This window comes from Marmota flaviventris, chromosome 19 (assembly GCF_047511675.1).
Source record: "Marmota flaviventris isolate mMarFla1 chromosome 19, mMarFla1.hap1, whole genome shotgun sequence".
NCBI classification, from domain to species: Eukaryota; Metazoa; Chordata; class Mammalia; order Rodentia; family Sciuridae; genus Marmota; species Marmota flaviventris.
In genome coordinates, this window is record NC_092516.1 from 5043683 (window position 1) to 5066907 (window position 23225).

A 23225-nucleotide genomic window follows, 5' to 3' on the forward strand; every position below is an offset into this window, starting at 1 on the left:
CATTTGTAGTGAGGATCTCAGCAGGTGTGGTGGCTTCAGCTGTTGAGATGACGCCCTGCCTCAATGACCAGTGTCCTCCTGAGAGATGCCGAGGGAAGAAGGCACCTGAGGAGGCAGGTGGAGTGATGTGGCCACCAGGGGAGGCAAGGAAGGACCCTGCCCTGGAGTGCTGCTCTGTGGACACTCAGACTCCAGACTCTGGCCTCCAGACCTTGGGCATAATAAAGGTCTGTGGTCTTAAGCCTCATTTTTTTTGGGGGGGGGGTAATTTGTTCCAGAAGCCCCAGGAAGCTAATGCAGTGTGCCTGAGCTTCACACCTAAGAAGCTGGTCCCTGCGCACCAGTGGGCAAGCCCTCGGTGACGCCACTCTTTCCCAGTGTGCAAGCCCTCGGTGACGCCACTCTTTCCCAGTGTGCAAGCCCTCGGTGACGCCACTCTTTCCCAGTGTGCAAGCCCTCGGTGACGCCACTCTTTCCAGAGCGCTCTATCTAGTCTTGCAAACAAGAGCCAAGGAATCCCTCAACAATCCCTGGGCAAACGCCAGGCTCAGGGAGAAGACAGTGGAAGTTGATCCGCGCCTAAAATGGCCAGTGTTTCTGGCTGGAATGACCAGGCACAAGAACGGGCACCTCGCCCGCCAAAACGGACTCCATTGAAAAGGAGCAATCAGTTTTACAGAGGAGAGGAGCTTCCTGAGAGGGCGGGTCGGAGAGGAACAACACCACTTATTTCCTTCTGTTGTTGCACATTGGTTGCTGTTTGGGGTGGTGCTGGGGATGAACCCAGGGGCGCTTCACCACTGAGCTACGTTCAGCCTTTTTTTAAAAATTTAATCCTGAGGGCCTCGCCAAGTTGCTGAGGCTGGCCTAGCTCTTGCGATCCTCCTGCCTCGGCCTCCCCAGTCACTGGGATTACAGGTGTGTGCCATCATGCCCAGCTCAACATCTGGGGAAGACCTCCCGGCTCAGGAAAGCTGCGCAGGGACTAAAGGTGCCCTTTCAGAGCTGTGGTTCTTCCCAGAAAAGGGAAGAGCCGGCTGCACACACGGCAGAAGGCAGCGGCACCCTGACCTCTCTGTCCCCTGGAGGCCGGCTGCCTCATGAACACCCGTGAGGGCGTCCTCGGGAAGGAGCCCCGACTTGGACAAGAAGCATGAAGAAATCAGAACTACCGCACACATTTATTGAGTGTTTTCTGTGTTCCAGACGCCGTGCTGGGGACTTTGTGACCACTTTTGTCCCACTACAACCCCATGAGGTAGGCACTGCTGTCCCCATTTGACAGATGAGGACACTGAGGCACAGAGAGGTTAAGTCACCTGCTTGAGGTTACACAGCTATGAAAGGAAGGCTGGGCTTTGCACCCTGGTCTAATGGCCACGTTGCTACAGGTCATTTCTGTCCTGATGGCAAGGGGCTGATGAGCAAGGAGGAGCAAGAAGCCTAAGCCAAGTCCAGCCCTGGCGGGCCTGGGGAAGTTTAAAAGCCAGAAGCTGGGCAGTCCCTTCCTCGGGCTACTTTTAATTACAGGCCTCCCCAAGGCAGGAGCAGCCTGCTGCAGAGGCTTCAGCGCAGGTTCCAGAGACTTCTACGCAGGACACCACCATGGACGTCGACTGGTGCAGGGAAGGACGGTGCCACGCAGCCCCGTTGCGTCTAGAGGGAATGCCAGTCACAGGACCCCCTGTGTCTTGGCCAGCATGGCCAAGAAGTGAACCTGCCACTTGAGCAGGGACAGCCAGACTCTTCCACGAGAGCTGAGATGGGACGGATCTCCCTCGGGGTCGGGAGCCTGCCGTTAACAGGTCTGGGCTCTGGCAGCCCCTTCCTCACCAGGTGGAAGAAAGGAGGCAGCCAGGGTGCAAAGAGGTCAGGGTCAGGAGGCCTGGGTGCAGTCGAGAGGCCTGGGGCTCCCGCATCCAGCCATTCCTGGAGCCAATTCCCAAACAGGAGACCCAGGGAATTCCCTTTGTTGCTTAAGCCAGTTTTAGCTGGGTTCAGAGGGACAACCAAGAATCTGAGACGCTCGCCCTTGCTGGGAGTGGGGTTGTAGCCCAGAGGTAGAGCACTTGCCTAGCACTCAGACACCCGTGACCTGTTGCCTTTTGGGGACCCAGGAAAGGAAAGGAAAAATGTCCTCAGGTCCCAAGGAGTCCCAATGCAGTAACTGGGGAAAGCCATGTCAATTTTGGAGCTGGTTCCTGAGTCAGGTCTGCCCCAGGGCAGACAATAGCCTCCCTACCAAGGGGAGTCCAAATGCCATGTGGAGACCCTGGATCCAGCCTTACCTGAAGTTAGACCTGGACTGGACAGGTACTTTGAATCCATGAATGGTCACCCTTTTGTGTTTAAGTCACTGAGCAGTGGGTTTCTCTGACTTACAATTTAAAAAAGGTCATAATCAAACAGCTCCCCAGGACAGAAAGGGGCCTCCAGAGGACAGAAAGGGGCCTCCACAGTGTGTCACCCCATCACTTCCTGAAACTTGGCAGAAGCCCTGGGCTTCCTCACCCTCTTCAAGGCACTGGTGGTCAGGGTTAGGCCCCCAGCAAACCTGGATATGGTTATGGCGAACCCTGGATACCGCTCCCGAGCCCAGTGGGGACTCAGAGTGCTGCTGTCCCTCAGACACTAAGGGGACTGTCCCTTCCCGATGCCCAGCATCTTCCCCTTCTTGGGGGACGGGCCAGTAGTCCTTGAAGCACTTGCCTTTTCAGGCCGTGTGATTGGCTCCCGCACTGTGCACGTGATCCAGGCTGGCCAATCAATGCGCCGCACCCCAGCTAAGTCACAGTGATTGGTCTAGGTTGGGCACATGACCCAGGACCAGCCTTCTCAAACTCCCAGTAACTATCACGGGTTCAGGAATGGGTGCGGGTCCCCAGTTGGGCCGTGAGAGGCAGTCCTGGGAGGTGGACTGGAACTTCTGGGAGTGAGCGGTTCCCTTCTGGGGGAAGGGACAGTGTGCCTAGCAGTGACGGAGACCCTGCAGGGGGTGGCCCTCCTCAGAAGGAAGCCCACGGGGCAAGCAAGCAAGTGGTGGTGAGGGGCTGAGCCTGGGGCCATGGCTGAGTCCCAGATCCTGCGAGACCCACCGCGCTGAGATGGACAGGCCTTTTGTGTCCAGAGGGGAGTTCTGTCCTTGCCACCACAAGAGCCCTGAGCGGCACGCGGGCCACACTGGCCAAGGACGAGGTCCTCGCCATCCCGTCCAGACACCCCAACTTTTGGGACCAGACGCTCCAGCCCACGTGGTCCCAGGCCTTGGCAAGCTGCTTCTCATTCTGCACTCTTCCGGGTGGCCGAGGCCAGCGGGCTGCCCTGAGGGTCCGCGCCTGGCTATCTGGAGACCAAGGAGCTGCCCTGGGACTGGCCGGAGGAGGAGGAGGAGGTGGCGGCACTGAGCTGGGAGAAGCCACTGGTGCAGGATTCCAGGCTGGACATGGAGCCCCTGGGGGGAAGGGCACAAGTTACCCTCTGTTGATGCTGCAGGTGAGGCCCCAGGCTCCTTCCTCAAGGCTGCTGACTGCCCAGGGCCCGGGCCAAGTGCAGAGGGAAAAGCAAGTGACACCATGAGTGCCCCCCAGTTCCCTGCGCCCCACTCCCTCAGGACACAGCCCGGCCTACCACAGACAATCCAGGGGCTTCCCTGGCCTGGATCCCTACCACGGTCCTGGGGCCCCCACAGCCCGGGAGGCTCCGGCCCTCACCTCTCACCCCTCACTCCTGGCAGTCGAGCCTGGCCTCCTTCCAGCACCCTGGACACACCTTTGTGGGTGCTGAGCCTCCGGGCAGCTCCTTCCCTCTGTCCCCAGCTACCTGGTTCACGTGGACTTCAGGTCAGAGCCATCTGGAGAACCCTCTGCCCGACTGAAATGTCCTACCAGTGTGCTGTCCACGGCAGCAGCCGCTGCCACTGAGGCCACAGAGTGGCCGGCACGCGGCTCGTGTCTTCCATTCTATCCGCTACTTCTGCGTTGCCACAGGGGCGAGCCGCTACGGGGCTGTCCTGGGCAGCCGGAGGGATTTGCTCCTCAGAGTGTGTGGGGACCAGCCGCACCCTGGCACCTGGGGCTTGCTAGGGTTCTGAACCAGAATCTACGGGCTGAACAGGCCCCTGGTGACCGATACCACACCCCGTGGCTCTCCACCCAGTGTCATTTCCCAGAGGGCCCCCCCCCCCCCCCGCACCCTCTGCCAGGTCCCTGCTCTGAGCCGACAGTTCTCTCTGCTAAGCCCCCAGCACTTCTTAGCCGTGTGGCTTTGGGCCCAGAGCCCAGGCTAAGCGTGGCTTCCTGTCTTCCATCTGCGCCACACTTCCACGCGGTGGGAGTGCCCCAGTGGCAGACCAGGAGGGCAGCAGGAAATAGCCCCGAACTGACTTCTCATGAGGTCACTGAAGGAGAGGTGGCAAGGACTCTTACACGGGCCGGACCAAACAGGTTGGTGCAGAGCGCCCAGCCCACCCCGTCTCCACGCGTCCCCCTGGGGGGGCCCCCAGCACCTCCTTCCCAGGGCCAGGTGCACCCGGCTTCCTGCAGGGCTTCGTGAGGAGGGCAGGCTCTGCTGCTGAGCGGGTCTGACCAGGGCTCCCCCAAATCCCTGCTGGGCCTGCCCTGGAGGAACTGGCCCACCGCTAGGGCAGAGCCCGGGAGCCCCAGGAGGACGCCACGCCCAGCACTGCACGGCCAACCCGCCCTGCCCAGGCCCCGACCCACCTGAAGTCCTCGGAGGCTAGCACCTCGCAGTAGTAGAGGAGCTTGCACTTGGGGCCCGGGCTGTGCAGAGCGGTCAGGACATCGCCCGGGAGGCTGCAGGCCATGCTGCCGGGGGGGCTGTGCACTTGCCACTGGAGCAGGTAGACCCCAGGCCACCTGGTCACATGGGAACCCTGAAACACAGCAGCCATGCTCTGTGAGGTCCCCTGGGGAGGGGGACAGGGGCCGAGCCTTCCTGTGGCCAGGCCCGGAGAGAGAGGCTCTTGCCCTCTGTCCCCCTCTGCAGTGCACCAGCAAACTGTCCTACTAGGACCTCCCGAGGCCGTCCCTGCGGCTGCCCCACAACCTGGGGCCAGCTCAGTGGGGTCTGCAGACCAGGAGGATTAGAGAAGGGCTGAGTGGGGGCTCACGGTGCTTCCAACAGGTGGCTGGGGGGGAAGAGAGTGCGGCGGGCGGTGTTAGTTGTTAGGAGGGCGACTCTGAGGAGGGGTAGAGTGTTAGGGGGATCACGGGGTAGTGGGGGGCGTGGCAGGGGGCAAGTGTGACGTTGGGGGGGCAAGGTGTGACGTGCAGGCAGCAAGGTGTGACGACGGGCAGCCCAGCACCCCGGGCCCTGCAGCCAGGCCCTAGGCTTGTGGAGCTGGCCTGTGCCCTTGTTCTCCCTGCCGCCCGGCTGCGATGGGGGTCAAGCACCCATTACGTGGACACCATGCTCTCTCCCCTGCTGTCCTGCCAGGTCCCTGAGGCCAGGGGCACGTCTGGTTTGTCCTGCTGTGTTCCCGCAGCCCAGCAGGGGTGGCTGTCCAGTACGGCGGGATGAAGGAGCAGGTGACCCACGGAGTGCCAACCTGGATGCTCTCCCCCTCCCGGCAGAGCAGCGGAGCCTCCACGCGGCTGTAATCCGTGCCCAGGACCCAGCCTTTGTCCATCAGCTGCCCGCTGGCCTTGGCCCCAGGCTCCCGCGGGCCCAGCTTGAGCGCCTGCTTGGTGTGGTACAAGCTAAAGACCACGTCCCCTCGCAGGATGTCGAAGTCCCAGGTAATGACCGACTCCCCTTCCAGGATCTCCAGCGCGACCTGTGTGGGGACAGAGCAGCTCTGGGAGTCCCAGGGGACAGGACAGCTGGGAGGGGCATGGGAGGTGTGGTGGGTGCTGCAGGGGTCTCGCCCCCAGTCACGAGGTGCGCCTCCTGGAGGGCAGAAGGGGCTGCTAAGGCTCCTGCCGTCCCTCGCCTGGGAACCCCTCTCGGAAAGGCCTGGGAGGTTCCACCCTGGGGTGACCAGGGGGCCCGGGGGGGACGGCACTCAGGCCTGGCCCCTTGCCTCTCAGCAGGCCATTCCTGACCTCTTCCCCTTCCAGAGCCCCCTGGGTCAGGCTGAGGCCCAACGGCTGACTCTGGGTTTCGATCCCCCCACGCCCACCTGCAAGGACTTGGCTAGGGTAACAGCCCGGGGCCCTCCCTGCAAGGACCTGGCCTAGGGTGACAGCCCGGGGCCCTCCCTGCGAGGACCTGGCCTAGGGTGACAGCCCAGGGCCCTCCCTGCCAGGCCCCAGCACCTCGTGGGGCGCCCCACGGAGCACGCTGGCCGAGTGGTAGGTCTCGCTCCACTGCCGCAGCTGGTCGGCCTGCTCCTGCTCCTCCTCGGTCAGATAGAGGGACTTGGGGACCAGTCCTCCTTCAGGGACATTACACTGGGGGTCACAGACAAAATGGGTGGCAGGTCAGGGTCCTGGAGGTTGGCCGGCCTGAGCCACGGAGTCCTGTGAGCCCCGAGACGGCCTAGAACAGTGACCCCCGCTGAGCTGGACGGTGGCTCCCGCGACCCCGTTTGCCCCCCAGAACCCCCGCAGGGTAGGGACGGTTTTCCCGCGTCACAGAGGAGGGAAATGGCAGCTCAGAGAGGGAAGACCAGTTGTCCAAGATCTCAGAGCACAGGGTGCTGCTCAGGGCACAGGGCTCGCTCCTGAGAGTCACGCTCAGATCCCCCCCGGCTGGCGGGGATCGGGGACCCTCCCCCAGCACCCCTTCAGCTGTCAGGTGGACCCATCAAGGTACGGTGGGTTCTGAAGATTCCCAAAGCCAAAGGCCCCCGGGCGGCTGGGCCTCGGCAGACCCTCTGCCATCCCAAACCGTGATGCCCATCTCACATGCCCAAAGCCAGGGGAGGCCACAGCAGGAGGCGGGGTCAGGGGGGTCAGGGGGGTCAGGCAGGCCGGCGAAGCCCAGGAGGCCTCCTGTGCGCTGCTGGGTGAACAGAGAGCGCGAGCCTGCCGGGCTGCAGGAAGGGGCTGGGACTCGGGGTCTCCCTGCCCGTCAGCCCACCACAGGGGGGCAGCAGCCTGGTCAGGGCAGGTCTGGGAGGGCCAGGGCCAGGGCCGTGGGCACCGGGCGCCACTGCCCTGCGTGGAAGGGCTCGGAGGAGCACGGCTGCTGAGCAACCTCTGGGGACACGGAGGGTCTGGGGACTTGGCCTGGTCCCTGGGCTTCTGGAAGATGCTGCCTCACTGTGTGAAACAGCCAGAGGCAGGCGTCGCCTCTCTGGGCCAGCTTCTGAAACGCCCCGTGCCCACTCGGCAGCCTGGCTTCCAGGGGACAGCACGGCGGCCGCCCAGGGGCCCTTCCCCCCCAGCCAGGACTCCTGGCCTCCCGGGCCACTGCCCTCACCCTGCAGCCCAGCCCAGGCCACCGGCCTCACCACACTCTCTCCCCCCAGGAAGTCGGGGATCACTTCCTTGTCCAGGTAGTCCACCAGGCCCCCCGGGCCCTGGTAGTTGCTGCCGCTGTAGATGAGGAACTTCTGCCTGGTGTTCTCGTTGATGAAGGGGCTGACCTGCAGTGGGGGTGAGGCAGAGGGCATGGATTGATCAATTATTGGCACTGGGAACTGAACACCGAGGCTCTCAGCCACTGACCCGCACCCCGGCCCATTTTAGTTTTCATCTTGAGACAGGGACTCCCTAGATTGCTCAGCTGGCCTCAAACTTTCCGTCCTCCTGCCTCAGCCTCCTGAGTATCTGGGATTACAGAGGAGCACAGCACACCCGCTCGACTAGCCTGTTTTCAGTGGAAAAGAACAGAAGAGACTAGTAAAGAAGCTGGTATAGACACCATTTCACAGGTCTCTTGTTCAGGGTGTGCGTGTGCACATGTGTGTGCACGCATGTGCTCTGGGCTACAATTGTGGGTCCTGGCCAAAAGTTTAAAATCCCAACAGTCCAAGGTCCAAACTGTCCTTGGAATCAGCTCACAGGAGGCCTGGGAACACTACACAATGCTGAGGGTTGCTGTCCCATTAAAGAAATAGGCAAGGGATACACAAATGTGCTCCATCCACATGCTGGAATATTATTCAGCTGTAGAAAGGAATGGAGAGCCAGGGCGGGCTGCACCGCGGCTGGACTCCACAACACTGTGCTCAGTGAAGGAAGCGGGACAGCAAGCGCCTCACAGTGGATGAGCCTGTTGACATGAAGCTCCCAACAGGCAAATCCCACAGGGACGGCAGGCGGAGGGTGACCCCCAGGGCCAGGAGGAGAAATGGGCAGGGGGGTTCCAGGAAACGTTCTGGGACTGGGCGGGGTAGCAGTTGTATAATTCTGTGAATATAGTGAAACTGCTGAATCCTGTACTTTAAGAGGGCGAAGGCTGTGGCATAGGAGTCTTATCTGGATAAAGCTGCCATTTACAAAAGTTCAAACAGGGCCACTCAGTGGGAGGAGCAGAGGAATCCTCCCATCTCGGCCTCCCATCCCGGCCTCCCATCCCAGCGTCCCTGGGGGGGCCTGACCAGGCTCCTGCTCTTACCAGCGTCCAGAGCACGGGAAAGACTCGGGGGGCTCGCACGATGAGCAGCCGGCCCAGGGTCTCAGGGTAGTTATCCTCGACGACCTCGATCATGCGCAGCAGGGCCTTCACCCCTGGCCGCCAGAGGTGCCGCATGTTGAGACCCTCCAGGTCCAGCAGGCAGGTCCAGGAGCTGTGGTGGACACGCACCCCTCACTCCACCTGGCTCTGCCTCGTCGCAGGATGGACAGGGAGGCGGGTGGGAGCAGAGGGGCCGCCGGACACTTCTGCGGATCCCTCCGCGGTAGGGAGGCTGCGTGCTGAAGAGGCCCAGAGCCTGGATGCCCAGGCTGAGCCCCGGAGCCCAGGCCTCCCCTCCACCTGGGGAGCCGTGAGACTGGGCAGGGACCTGCGGCTCACGGAGTCAGCAAAGGTGGTCAGCTCTAAATGAGGTGGGGGCTGGAGCGCTCTCTGCAGGAGCTCTCGTCCCTACTAGTTGAGAGAAGATGCTCTCCACTACATACAGCCCACCCGGCTCTGGAAGCTTGCCCTGCAGCGTCGGGTGGCCCAGGCTCAGATCCCTGCTCTGCCACTTGCTGTGTGGCCTGGGCCAAGTTCTTAACCCCTCTGTGCCTCCATTCCATCAGTAGTGAGTCATTAGGAAAATGACCATCTTACTGCAGTGGCCGGTCCCTGGGAGCCTCTGCATCCTGGATGTCCCTTAGCCCTGCTCACACCTCTGCAAGGGGGTCCTTTATGACACTCCCCGTTCAAACCATCTGGGGTGGACTCTGCCTCCGGCCAGGACCCTGGCTGACTGATTGCCACCCCCACCCGATGTCCCCGTCCTTACAAAATCTCCAGACAGAAAAGGAACTTAATCATCACAAAGAGAAGACTCCTGGGGGTAAAATGTGCAGGTGTCAGGTCCTGTCACTGCTGCCACCAGGAGGGCCGAGGGCTGGGGGGCCGGAGGAGCCCGGGCCACACACAGCTGGCCGCATACACTGGCCCAGGACCTCGGCCCAGGGGTGGGGTCCAGGGAGTGAAGGGGCAGCGGGCCGCTGCTGGGCTTTGTCACCAGGGAGTGGGACTGTCGTGGGACATGGAGGGAGACCTCAGGCCAGAGAGCTGCTCTCAGGATCCAAAGTCGGGAGCCAGACGGGGCCGGACCCAGACAGGGGCAGGTCGGAGCAGCTCGGCCACCGAGCTCTCCGTGACCCCAGGGAGCACCGCCACCCGGGCTGTCTCCCCTAAAGTCAGGGTGACTGCAGCCCCTCACAAGATCACCGCAGGAGCTAGGTGGGGACGGTGACACTCAGTGCAATGTGTTAGCTGCCCCGTCCACCGGGGAGTCGCCAGCCCGGGGCCTTGCCTGATGGGACGGCCAAACTGCTTGGTGTTCCCCTCACACCTCTTCTGTCCTTCCTCGTTGACAGAAAGGACCTGCAGGGAGGACAGCGTGCTGAGCCACCGCTCTGCTGTCCCACCCGCGGGTGGTCCCGGAGCCCGGGCGGGGGGGGACACTCACGTGCTGCAGCAGCGCCTCCTCCCCCACCGCCTTCATCAAGCCCTTGGTGTCCATCTGGCCCAGGCGGAGGATGTACAGGGGACGTCCATCTTCGGGGGCAAGCAAAGAGAAGGGACACTGGTGACCCGGGCAGGTCCACGCCTCCGCTGGAGTGCGGCATCCTCAGGGAGGAGACACCGGGCCCGGCACACCCAGGCCCAGTGGGCGCATGTCCTGGCCAGCACCTGCTGCCTCCAGGGGGCGGACCCCCCACCAAAGACCCCAACAACAGGCGTATTCTAATAAGGACAAGGGACACGCCCGCGAGACACCAGGCGGGGCCTCAGCAGCTCGCTCCATGTTGGCGGCCCTTTGCCAACGGAAGCCTTTCTCCCGCCTCTCGTTTGCTCAGAACGAGCCACCCCAGGAGGGGACACTGAGCCCCAAGAACACTGAGCCCTGAGCACACGCTCTTCAGCCTCAGAAGAAAGCCACGGAGGGGGACCTGCCAACACTGGCAGTGCCGTCACTCATGTCACCTACAAAGTCCCAGAACACGATTGGCCGCGTCCAGGCAGGAGCGGGCCAGGCGGCAGGAGCCTGAAGACTCGGCCCTTCTGTCCACATCAGCGGCCTTGGGGGGGGGGGGCCTGTTCAAGGACACTCCCCACGTCCCCGTTGGTTCCACTGGGCACTTAGCAGAACCAACTCCTGCAGCAGAGCTGGGCCATTTCCACGGGGGCCTAACAAGACTCCAGAGGCTCTGCTCAGCCCTGCTCTCTCCAGAGAACAGAACTCTGCGCGCACCACGTCCATTTCAGCTACCTAGTGCTGTCCTCATTACTGACAGGTGTCCTGTGTAGGACGATGGGACTCGATGGGTTGATGTCATCAGCACTGAACCCAAGGCCACGGGCACACAGGAGCCCACAGCCCCGGGATCCTCCCCGACTGCACCACAGGACCCTGTGCTCTGGGCCACCCAAGGGCAGCACGGCCCTCTGGCCCCACGAACAGCAAAGTTGCCCATGAAAAATCCAAAACTGCAAAATCACTGCCCTCTAGAAGCCACCTAACGGCTCATGTGTCGCACAAGTGCCAGACCCTGGAGGCTGCACCGCCTTGTTCAGCACCAGCCGGGACGTGCACACCCCTCTGAATGTGTCCTTGGATGACCTTGACAGGGCTGCCACGGAGCTGTGACTGTTGATTTGGAGGTTATAAATACATTTGAGCAAGCAGGGGGATCCATGAATACCGAGGACTGCCTTAAGACACTGTGCCAACCAGTGTGCCAACCGGGGCTCAAGAGAGCCCGGCATTTCCCCTAAACAGCATACATGAGTTTTTAGGTAAAGGACCGTGAAAAGCCCAGTAGTTGTTGGCTTTAATTTAAAGAAAAATCTATGGGCTGGGGATGTGGCTCAAGCGGTAGCGCGCTCGCCTGGCATGTGTGCGGCCCGGGTTCGATCCTCAGCACCACATACAAACAAAGATGCTGTGTCCACCAAGAACTAAAAAATAAACATTAAAATTCTCAAAATAAATAAATAAATAAATAAATCTAGACACAATATCTGTGGCAGGTGGAATGTCATCTACACACACACACACACACAAACACACTCACACTCACACACAAAACCCAAAGTGTGACCCTTATTTGAAAACAGTCTTTGCAGACGCATTTAGTTAAGGACATCAAGAGGAAGCCTTGGCCTCCTGACCAGGTTGGGGGCACAGGGCCTAGGATCCCAGTGGCTCAGGTAGACGGAGGCAGGAGGGTGGCAAGCTCAAGGCCACCTCAGCAACGTAGTGAGACCCTGCCTCAAAATAAAAAAGAGCTGGGGATGTGGCTCAGTTATAGAGCACCCCTGGGTTCAACCCCCAATACCAAAAAAGGGGGGGAATCATTCTGGATCTGGGGTGGGCTCTACATTCAGCCCCTGGGGTCCTTAGAGGAGAAGACGGGACACAGAGAGATGCCAAGATGCCACCGAAGACAGGCAGAAATTGGAGGGGTGTGGCCACAAGCCAAGGAGCCCAGGGCCCCCGGAGGCTGGGACAGGCAGGGGCGGACCCTCCCCTGTAGCCTTGGGGGAGCGCAGCCCTGCCGACACCTTGACTCCAGACTCTCAGCCTCAGAACTTCCAGAGAACACATTTCTGCTGTCTTCGCCACCAGGTTTGTGGCCGTCTTCTGCGGCTGCCCTAAGAAGCCCGTGGGACATTCCTACAACCATCACCTACACCCTCGGGGACCCCAGCAAAGGGGGACCAACAGCCTGGGACAGGCCCCAAACTATCCCATCTCCGCCTTCTTCCCAGCTGGGTGTCACACCAGAGGCCTCCAAGAGCCCAAGGGAAAACCAGATGTTGGCACCCGGCAGGTTCCTCCAAGTGCCTTGGCAGCCCCCTGACCCTCACCTATGTCCTGGTAGTGCCAGCCTCCCGCGTAGAACTCCTCCAGCAGGGCGGGGGGCCGCCAGGTCTGCAGGAGCACGTCCACCTGGTGCTGCTTCCGCCAGCTCAAGGACTGGCACAGCATCTCCCGGGCCTTGTCCAGGTGGAAGTCGCGGGCGCGCAGGAAGCGCAGGATGTGTTCATCTTTGGGAATCTGAGACACAGAGAAAGAGAGCGGAGAAGGACACCCTGCCCACAGGTCAGGTACCAGAAGGAGCCCCTGGCTCACCTGCAGAGCGTCCCCAACCCTGAGGGAGAGCCCGGGCTCAGGACCCTCTGCACTCGGCTGCTCTCACCCCTCCCTGCTCCTGCTGGGACCTGGGTCTCTCTTGGGGGCAACTGGTCCTCCTTCACGCCCCCCCCCCCCCCCCCCGCCCCAGTGAGCCAGTCCTGCAAGACCAGCCCCAGGAGCTGCCCTCTCTCCAGCAGGAGGAGCAGGGTGTGGGCTGGCCAAGAGGCTCAGTAGGGCTCCTGGAGGTGTAAACTGACACCATCCCGCACTAAAGTCACACCCCGCCTGTCCCCTAAGGTGGAGGAGAGAAAGACCAGCCACTCAGCTGGCAGCCGCAGCAGGAAGTTCTTACTCAACAGAGCTGAGGACAAAGTCCCTGTGGGACCCTCGTGCATCCTTGTTCCGGGGGTGACAAGGCAAAACCCACCCACGGGCAGTCAACACGCACCTTCTCAGGGTCTCCGAGTCCCACAGGAAAGGACAGAAGGGTATCAGGAATGTGGTGCTATGCAGCAGTGTCTCCACTGGGGGGTCACCATGCCCCCGGGGACACATGACATCTCGGAAGCTGTCCAAGGTTGTCATAACTGGGGGCGGGGCGTGGGGGAGTCACTAATGACATCTATTTGCTGAGGCCAGGGATAGTGGGAGGTCTTCCCGTTGCTGATCACGTGAACTGCCCTGTCCGCCCCCAGGCCCACCCACCTTGCCTCTGTGGGTCTCCTGCAACCAGTGCCGCAGCTGGATCAGGCAGCTCTCCTGCATGGGCGTGAGCTGGCCCAGGCACCTCTGGATGTAGTCTGCATCCAGCTTGTCCCCTTGGAGGAGGAGGACGGGGTCTTCAGGACAAGGGAGACCCTGCGTCCCTCGCCCCGTGGCTGCCCTTTCTCTGCCCTCCTGTGCTACTGGCCACCTCTGCTCTGGAACATGGTTCCAAGCCAGGCTAGGGCTCCGGCTCCAAACACAGCCCCGCAGGCCCCAAAGTCCTTCATTTTTCCCACCCGGGTCCAGGTGGTTCTGAAAGCTTAGTCCAGGATGATCCCCACCCTCCAGGGTGGCCGAGCCATGTGTGGGGGCCTGGGGACCACGTGGATCAGCCTGCTGGGCAACCCATCAGCCCATGGCCAGCACACAGAGCCTGGCTCAGTCCAGGTCCGGTGCCCGGCTCCTAGCCACTATGCAGCAGAGGTGGGTGCCCACGGCCTCCTGGTATCTCAGCCAAGCAGCAGCCTGTGGGCACCGCCACTTCTCTGTGGACAGATGGCACAGTGAGAAAGCAAACTGAATGCCCACCCAGCAAAACCTCTCAGCCGTTCCCCAAACAAACCCTGGGCACGGGGGTCACGCCGGCTGTGCGAGGAGGCATCTGGGTAAACCACAGGAGGGATGGGGGCTGAACTCATGTGGGCAACGGCAGCAAAGGGGCAGCGGAAGACATGAGGCAGGCGGGGCCCCACGTCCTTCCAGCCCCAGGCAGATGTGAGGCCCTTCTCTCCCTCTGAGCACAAAGGCCCAGTGATTCAGAACAGGGTGGAAGGGCCTGACGTTGCCCTCTGTCAGCCACCCTGAGTGCCAGTGTGCTGGTGGACAGGACAGATGAGAGTGGAGGCCAGGCCTGGGTGGACAGGCAAGGTACAGGGCACAAACCACAGAGCACACACAGGAGGGTGTAAAAATATAAAAGGGCACGTACAACAGCAGCCAGCCAGTGCACACAGTCGGTGCAGAATAAATTCTTGTTGCATGAATGGATTTTGTTCCCTCTAAACACAGCTCGAGACGTAGTATTAATTCACGGTATTGTCACTCAAGTATCTTGGAATCAGGCAGGCCTCCACGTGTCAGTGGCCCAAAAGGAAATTGGACTCCGTGTTTGTACTGTTCTGTATACCAGTTTGTTAGAATTTTTCTTTTCTTTTTAATTTGCCTTCACATTCTATTGTGAACAATTTCCACATGAATAGAAGACTGAACTGCAACAAAGGGCTAATTGCTGTAATATACAAAGAGCTCTTACAAACCAATAAGAATTCAAGAACAGGAATTAACCAAAGAAAGGAAAATAGTCACTAAACATGAAAACAATACTTGACCTCAATCATGATAAAAGAATGCATCACTGATCTACAAATGATCATTCTTATTGCCTTTCAGAAGTTTGAAATATTTAGTAAGATTCTGGTGGAAAGTCAGGGTGAATAGACACAGCTTCACACTTTAGGTGGGAGTGATGATCATCAGCCTCTTCAGAGGCCTAATTGGTAAATGTACCTAAACCTCAGTGGCACAAAACCTTCCAGTAACTTCACGTTTTAAATGTTATGCTATGTATGTTTCTACAAAAATTTTTAAATGCTTATGTAGAAACTGGATCCACTGGCGCATGCCTGCAATCCCAGCTACTCAGGGGGCTGAGGCAGGAGGATTGCAAATTCCAGGACAGCCTGGGAGACTTAGTGAGGCCCTGTCTCAAAATAAGAAATAAAATGGGCCGGAGAGGTAGCTAGTGGCAGAGTGCTCCACCCCCAGTTCCATCCCTAGTAACACCCCCCACCCAGGTTTTTTAAATGAAAAAAGTAAAATCTCTTAAGTCCAAAGATGTATGGCACATTCTTTGTATATTTTTAATTTTTACTATTTGTGTGTGTGTGTGTGTGTGTGTGTGTGTGTGAGAGAGAGAGAGATGCTGGGGATCAAACTTGGGGCCTAGCAAACCCAGGAGGGCCTCACGCACACTAGGCAGGTGCCCTACCACTGAGCTGCCTCCCAGGTCTTTTTATGCGATTTTGAGACAGGGTCTCACTGCGTTGCTTAGGGCTTCACCAAGCTGCCGGGGCTGGCCTGGAACTTGGGGTCCTCCTCCCAAGGCTGTGATCCTCCGCCTCTCCCCCAGTTGCTGGGATCACAGGTGAGCACCACCACACCCAGATCACTATTTGTATTCTTTAAAAAAAACTGAAACAACCTAGATGTCCATCCATAGGGGACCATCTAACTAGGCCAAATTAAAATAGCAAATAGTAAATGTGTATTAACAAGTTACGGAACCACATCACGACACCGTGAACTATTAAGGTCTTCCCGCTGATGTGAAAAGTAACCAGCCACATCCAGCGCAGATGAGAAACATCAAAACATCAAGGGGAATGCAGAATGCGCCCAACGAGTTAAGTTCGGCGTGTTACCCAGGCATGGGCAACGGTGCCCACGTGTGTGCGGGTGTCCACCATCACGAAGGTCCGCACACCTACCTCAGCAGCTCGCCAAATAGAAACCCAGGCCTCCGCTTGGCCTCCAGGGAGCAGGAAGGCATAATTCCTACTGCCCATCTTCTGAGGAGTCTTAATTTTTTCTACCATGATCAGGCATTACTCGGGTAATTTAAAATAGTAATAAAACCAGAATCGCAGGCAGCGCTGTGCGCCCGGGTCAGCCGAAGGGCGGAGCCGGGGGTGGAGGGGGCGCAGAGGAGGAGTCGGCGGTCACGCAGGACCCAGACCCTCCGCGCTGCTCCTCCCTCTTCCTCCCACCCGGCGGGGCGCTTCCCAGCACCGGGGCCAGGGCGGACCAGCGGCCACCTACCGTCAGTTCCCACCGCCTCCGCGGCTGGGCCCAGGGCCCTGAGGGTCCCCTCCGCCTGCTGGGATCCGGGCTGGCTGCGGGCGTCCTCCTCCCGGACCGGGGCGGGCGTCCAGCGGGGGATGTGAGAGGTGCCCTGGGAGATGAGCTCGTTCAGGTAGTGCTCGATCACCTCCTTCCCCTGGAAGCCCGAGAGACCCGAGTCACGGGACGCGACGGCGGGGTCACCGCACTGGCGCCGAGCCACCTGCACCTGGCTGGGTCCCTCTGCGGACAGTGGCCTTCTGGGGGCCGAAACGCGGCAGGTAGGGACGGAGAGGTGCTGCCCGACACCGCGGGGCTTCACCTCTCGGTAAGGAGCAGCGGCCCCAACTAGCACGGTTTTATATACCACGCAGATAAAACATATTAACAAAGTTAAGGTCACCTATGTCATCATGTAATAGGCGATTTCAGGGGTGGGCCTGAGGTCTCCGACCAAGCAGTGACAATTTTAGCCAGGAAGAGGCTCCGCAGAATGTCCCTCCTGTGCGCACTGAGCTCACTGCAGGGGCATATCCCCGGGTATGGGGACAATGACCAGGGTGTCCTACTGCAGCCAGTTCTCTGTCCATTGTCTCAGTGAGGAGGCCGCAATAGAGCACCCCGTTGGCAGGTGAGAAGACAGGTCCAGGAAGGTTACGGCTCTCCCCAGTGTCACAGGGGTCGCCAGGGGCGGGGTGGGTCTGCGCCTTCCTCCCGGGACCTCCCGGGACCTCTCACCCTCTTGACGTTGGCCGTGTACTGCTTCATAGCGATCTTCTCCAAGGTGTTTTCAAAGCCAAAGAAGGACCGGATGTCCAGCGAGGCCGACTGCTCGAAGCAAGTCCAGTCTTCATTCTCGGGGTGGACCTGGAAGCCAGGCGCGGGAATGCCAGGTCTCATTGTGGGGCGTGCTGGCCTCCCCAGGGGCTCTCCCCAGGCACACCTGCAGTGGACAGCACGTCCCACCTAGCCACACCCAGGGGCCCCCTCCCGGAACCATGCAAAGTCTGAGCTGTTAGGGAGCAGAGAGCTGGCTCATGGGGGCCCAGAGAGTGTGGTCTGATAGCTGGGCCCCTGCTCTCTAAAAATACACACAGACTATAAAATTATGTGCAAACAGAGCTGGGGATTGAGCACTCACCCAGCACCTCCAAAAAATTATATGTAAATGATGTTTCGTATAATACATCACTTACATAAGTGTATGAATAAATTATATATCAACATTAAATATGAGTTTAAGATATTTTAAATAGTTACATGTTGTATGTTAGACATTTATATGTATATTTTATATATACAAGGATATACTTACTAAGTATCCTTGTATATCCACAGGTGCACAGATGTCAATAAAGAAAACACACTGGTGGAGACTACGGGGACCCAGACCTAGTGCTCCGAGAGAGCTCCCCAGGCGGCTGCAGAATGTGCAGGTCCTGGGCTGCCCGACCCGGAGCAGGCCAGGGCTAGGGAATCCACATCCACAGGCAGCCTCCGTCCAGGTGGCCTGCCGTGGCAGAGGTCACTGTGGTTAACAACAACAGGTGCCTACAGGAGCCTCAACTTCCTGGGCCCTGTCTCCAGGAGGTCCCAAGAGGGGCTGGAGGTGCATAAAGGAAAAGCAACAGGCATCTAGTGGGTGCCTGCTCATGTGAAGCACCAAGTGGCAGATGAATGGGCAGCCACTCCCAGCCCAGAACTCTGTTCCCAGCCTTCAGGAGCCTGCTCCTTCCACATTCAGCTCTCAGCCTCGGTGACACCTCCTGAGCAGCCGAGGGACCCTGGGCACCCCTCCTGCCATCTGCTGGAGCCCTTCCTACCAGGGGTCTGGCTTTCTCCCACCTGCAGGGCCCACTGGAGTGGAAGCCGCATGAGGACAGTGAGCTGCAGACCCGTCTACCTCCGGGTGCCAGCACTGGGCAGGGTGCCCGGCACTCCACAGCCGCTCACAGAGTAATACCTATGATTGCTAAAACTGACCATCTTTACATGGGACTCAGCGGTGCCAGGCACTGGTCTGGGGGTTTGGAGAGTGACGATTCACCTGCTGTAGCCCTCACCACCCCTATGTGGTGGGCCACTTACCAACCCCACCCTGCAGACGCAGAAACCGAGGCACAGATCCCTGAAGGTTGCCAGTTTTAGAGGATAAAATACAAGACCCCAGTCACCTTGGAATTTCAAGGCCTTGGTGTAAATACATCCCAAACAATACCTGAAGCATACTTACACTGAAGAAAAAAAATGGGTTTTTTATCTGAGCTGGACACGCGCCGGGCACCTGTCTTACCTGCCGGCGCGGGAGGGAGCAGGAGGGGAGGCCGGGCGGCTCACCGAGTAGCTGCAGTTCTCCTTCACCACGACGCGGCTGGCGAAGGTCTCGTTGTGCGCCTCGATGAGGAGCGTCCTCTCCCTCCAGTTCAAGACGTTTTTCTGCACGAAGACCACGTGCTCCACGCCTGCGATCTGCAGGGGGGGACCGGCAGCCCGAGGAGGAGGACGAGAGGAAGAGAGGCGCGAGTCCCGAGTGGCCCACACCACCCAGGCAGCTCCCGGACACCCGGTGCCTGCTCCTAGATCCCTCGCCAACCTGGACCTGCGGACCCACCCTGCCGCCCACCCGTCTACCTCCACCAGTCTGGGCCCCACTCTGCACCCTAAGACCATCCCCCACGCAGCCCATACACACCCCCACCCCAGCCCCAGCTGCCCACCTTCCTCAGCAGCCGAGGGGCGTCCACGCGCAACCGGCAGCTGCGCTCCACCACGTGCACTGCCCCGTCCGCGCTGCGGGACTCGCCCAGGACCTCACTGCCCAGGAAGACTGGGATCTGCGGGCAGGTGGGGAAGCGCTTCTCGTAGGCCTGGGGACAGAGCAGGGGTCAGGGCCGGGGCCAGCGCATCCCTTGCTGCCCTCGCAGGGCTGTGGTCTCCTTCCTGGGAGGGGGTATCCAGGACAGAGATAGGCACCCCCAGCCGGGAAGGGGCAGTGGTAGCAACTGCGGACACCACCAGCATCTTAACAGACGCCTTCTGGGAGGCGATGGGGACGGACCCAAGCAGTGATTTGGCAAATAGCGTTTGTGGCTTTGCATTGGACCTTTCCCCCTCAGAAAAAAGGACGGGTCTCCTGGGACATTTTAAAAGAAAGCATTTATCCAAAAAAGCATTTGACAAACTCCAACGCCCATTCACGAGAAAACCACTCCCCACGCGGAAGGGCAGTTCCTCAGCCTAAAAACCGACCTCAACAAAAACCCACACCAACACCAACTCAAGGGTGAAAGACCAAGTGCATTCCCCAAATCAGACTCAAGATGTTACACACAGAAAATCCCAAATACACACACAATCGGACTGTAAGTAAGCTGCGCGCGGTGGCAAGGCGTAAATAGGAGCGATTTACAAATCAGTTCTGCTGTACACGCAGCAGTGCAGTTTACAATAACACCAAAAAGAACCATGACTTAGGAATGCACCCAGGAAAGGGAGTGCAAAACTTATACTCTGAACGTGGCTGAAGGAAAGTAAAGAAGACCTAAATAGATGGAAGGCTGTCCCTGTTCGCGGACTGGAAAGCGTGATCTTGCCAAGACGGCAGGGCTCCCCAAAACGAACCACAAACTCAACGAAACCCAGTCACATCCCAGGTGTTTGTTTGCAGAAATTGACAGACTGAGGCTAAAATCTGTGAGGAAACGCAAAGGACCTAGAAGAGCAGGAAGAATCCTGAAGAAGAGTAAAAGCGGGAGATGCACACTTCCTCATTTCAAAACCTCTTAGAAGGCCACAGTAATCAAACCAGAATGGTCGTCGCACACGAGGGCAGCCATAGAGATGGAAGGAGTAAAATTGGAATTCCACAAATAAAAATCACACGTACAGTTGATTGACATTTGACCGGGAGTGGAGACAGATCCGTGAGGAAGAAATAGTCTCTTCACAAATGGGTTGAACTTCAACCTCAGGACGCGTACAAAATCCAACTCAAAATGGAGCAAAGGTTTGACTGTAAGAACTCAAACTATAAAACTTACAGGAAAACACGGGAGGGGCTGAGGGTGACATTCAGTGGTACAGCACCCAGCCAGCACGCCCAAACCCGTGGGTTCAATCCTCAGACTTCAAAAATCAACACAAAACACAAAACCCCCAGGAGTAAACCTTTATGACCGTGGATGAGGCAGTCATCTCTTAGCGGTGACATCAAAATCACAAAGGACACCATCAAGGGAAAGAAAAGGTGACTGAGGGATCAGGAGGGAATTTTTGCATGTGTTTAGATCTATTTGTATGTAGATGGTATATATATGACATCTGTATCAAATAGGGGACTTGTATCTGGAATCTACAAAAATCTACTAAAGCTCAATATTGAAGAGATAAATAAATTTAAAAGTGGGCAGAGGATCTGGGCAGACGTTGTCCAGGCACGGTTCACCACCGGTGGCGGAGAGGCACGTGGGAAGGCGTTCAACATGGCCCGTCGTTACAGAAGTGCAAACAACCACAGGGCAATGCCACTTCACGCACACCAGGGTGGCAACAGCAAAAGGGCAGGTGGTAGCGAGCGCTGGGAGACGTGGAGGAGCTGGAACTCCTGCCTTGCCTGCCGCGGGACCTGCCATGATGCAGCCCCTTGGAAACCAGCCTGGCCTTTCCTCCTACAGCGAACTGTCTGCAACCCAGCGAGCCTGCTCCCAGGCACACACTCAAGACAATGAACACAAATGTGCACACAGAAATGTGTGCATTCGCGTTTGTAGCAGCTGTATTCAGAAGAGCCCCGAAGTAGAAACAACCCAATGTCCTTTAAACTGTGGAGAGGATAAAGGAATTGTGGTCCAGCCCTATGGTGGAATATTACTCAGCTATAAAAAGGAATGAAGCACTGACACATGCTGCACGTGGACGGACCTTGAAAACCCTGTGCCGAGGGAAAGAGGCCAGACACAAAAGCCTGCAGGTTATGAGAGTTGGCTTCCATGAAAAGTCCAGAACAGGCCAATCCACGGAGGCAAAGAGGACTAGTGGTTGGTTGCCAGGGGCTGGTGGGGGGGTGAGTGGGGCTGAGATGAGGGCCAAGGGCCTTGCAGCTTCACTGGGGGTCGCGAGGACAACTTGAGACTGTGGCGATGGCTGCACACAGCTGAGACTATGCGGAAGCCACGCAGTCGCACGCTTCCCAGGGATGAATCGTGTGGTATGACTCAGGTTTCAGCGCAGCTGGAGGGGCTTGGCTTTGGGTTTTGTGGGGCCCTCACACATCCCAGGAGAGCGCTGTACCTCTGAGCCCCACCCCCAGCCCAATGAAACTGTTCTGAAAAACACATGCCAATATGTGTACGTATGTACACGTATGTACATATACCCACATATGTACAAGAACATGTATGATGCATATAAGATACGTGTGAACACAAATATGTGATTTTTTTCTAAGCATAGATGGCCTATATTTATATATTTATCACCTGCATAGACAGAATGTTTATCTACGCGGCTTTAAACATGTAATTGTACATATAGATTCAGAAGATGTTTCATATGTAAATATACAGGCCCTTTAAAGAAGGCACTCATTTTACATATGCATAGATTTTACATATTTTGGGCCCCGGCCAGCGTGCCAAGCCCAGCCCCCCATTTATGCGTGTGACCTTGCACACTTCACCTGAGCCCTCTGCCTGCTGCTCAGGGTCTCCATGGGAACTAAAGGATGGGCACAGAGGAGGCATCTGGGGCTGCTCCCTCCTGGCTTCCCCTTGGGTCACTCAGGGCTTGTCCTGAGCCAGGAGGGTAAGTGCCCGTCAGAAGGGAGGCCCAGGCCCTGATGCCAGGGTCCACAGGCCACGGTGTCTCCCTGAGCCTTGCTGTCCCCAGAGCCACCGTGGGTCCACAGCAGACTCTGTCCCTTCTGCAAGTGTGGGGTCCTCCTAGGGGCCTGCAGACCTGGGTGAAAGTGACCGGAGGGGACCCCCGAGCCCATGAGCCACACTCGAGGAGGATGAGTCCGCCCAGTTCTGGAAGTGCCAGGTCGGGGCTGGCGGCCTCCGTGGCATCGCGGGGTCTGCTCTTAGCCTGGAGCTGCCCACGTGCCCCGAATTAGGATCAGTGCAAGCTCCCAGAATAGTGCAGTCGGTTGTCTGAGGACAGACTCCTCCCCCTCTTCCCTCCATGCTCTGGGAGGAGAGCTTCACCCACCCAGCTCAGATGGGCAGAGCAGGAAGGGCACTGAGGGAGAAATGGTAGTGCCCCTGGGGAAGCCCTGGGCCCATGGGCCAACCCAGCTCCTGTCCCCCGGGGTGGGGAGCTCAGAGCCGCTGCTTTGACGAACACAGCAGTGTGGAGCTCTGGCCCCTGCAAGGTGCACCAGGAGCCTCCCAGGGCCTGGCACGGGGTGGGCAGCCAGCAAGGGAGGGCTCCTGAGACCCCCAAGGCTGCCCCCTCGCGGAGGCAGCATTTCTCTGAGAGCAGAGCGGGCAGGAGCAGAGTGGGTCACCGCCTGGCTGGGAGCCCAGGTCTACCGGCCCCCAGACAAGGCGAGTCCCTTCATTCCTGTAAGCTGGAAAACGGGCACAGGAGTCTCACAAGGGACGAAGCCAGGTTGGACATCTCAGCCAGAACCCAGGACGTGCACGCCACAGGGACCAGGGCTCAGGGTGGCCCAGCAGGTGCAGGAGCTGAGCTGGCTCAGGCTCCACCTCCCTGACCCGGGGAGAGAGGCCCACATCGTGGGAAGTCCAAGGGGAGAAGAGTTCGTCAGCCTCTGTAGGAGCCTCTGCCTCTTTCTAACTGGGCGACTCTGGGCAAGCTGCTTGCCCTCTCTGAGCTTCCATTTTCTGCTGTTCAATGGGGTGGCGATGAGGACCTTGCCAGATGGAGTCTTGGTGGGGTCAGCCTGACAAGTCCA

The 23225-nt window shown here is 58.8% G+C and overlaps 1 protein-coding gene across 1 annotated transcript in view; it reads right to left on the reverse strand.

Moving 5' to 3' along the window:
* Positions 1-1180: 1180 nt before the first annotated feature.
* Sec14l5 (SEC14 like lipid binding 5) overlaps positions 1181-23225 on the reverse strand; it is a 37136-nt gene continuing 15091 nt past the window's right edge. The window contains exons 3-16 of the mRNA XM_027940873.2: positions 19027-19176; positions 18647-18778; positions 17048-17176; positions 16289-16466; positions 13412-13524; positions 12439-12628; positions 10034-10122; positions 9878-9948; positions 8524-8695; positions 7415-7549; positions 6276-6410; positions 5567-5794; positions 4719-4891; positions 1181-3451 (exon numbers count right to left, since the gene is read on the reverse strand). Coding sequence (XP_027796674.2) covers positions 3340-3451; positions 4719-4891; positions 5567-5794; positions 6276-6410; positions 7415-7549; positions 8524-8695; positions 9878-9948; positions 10034-10122; positions 12439-12628; positions 13412-13524; positions 16289-16466; positions 17048-17176; positions 18647-18778; positions 19027-19176 — 2007 coding nt within the window. The 3' untranslated portion in view covers positions 1181-3339. The remainder of the gene's footprint in view (positions 3452-4718; positions 4892-5566; positions 5795-6275; positions 6411-7414; positions 7550-8523; positions 8696-9877; positions 9949-10033; positions 10123-12438; positions 12629-13411; positions 13525-16288; positions 16467-17047; positions 17177-18646; positions 18779-19026; positions 19177-23225) is intronic.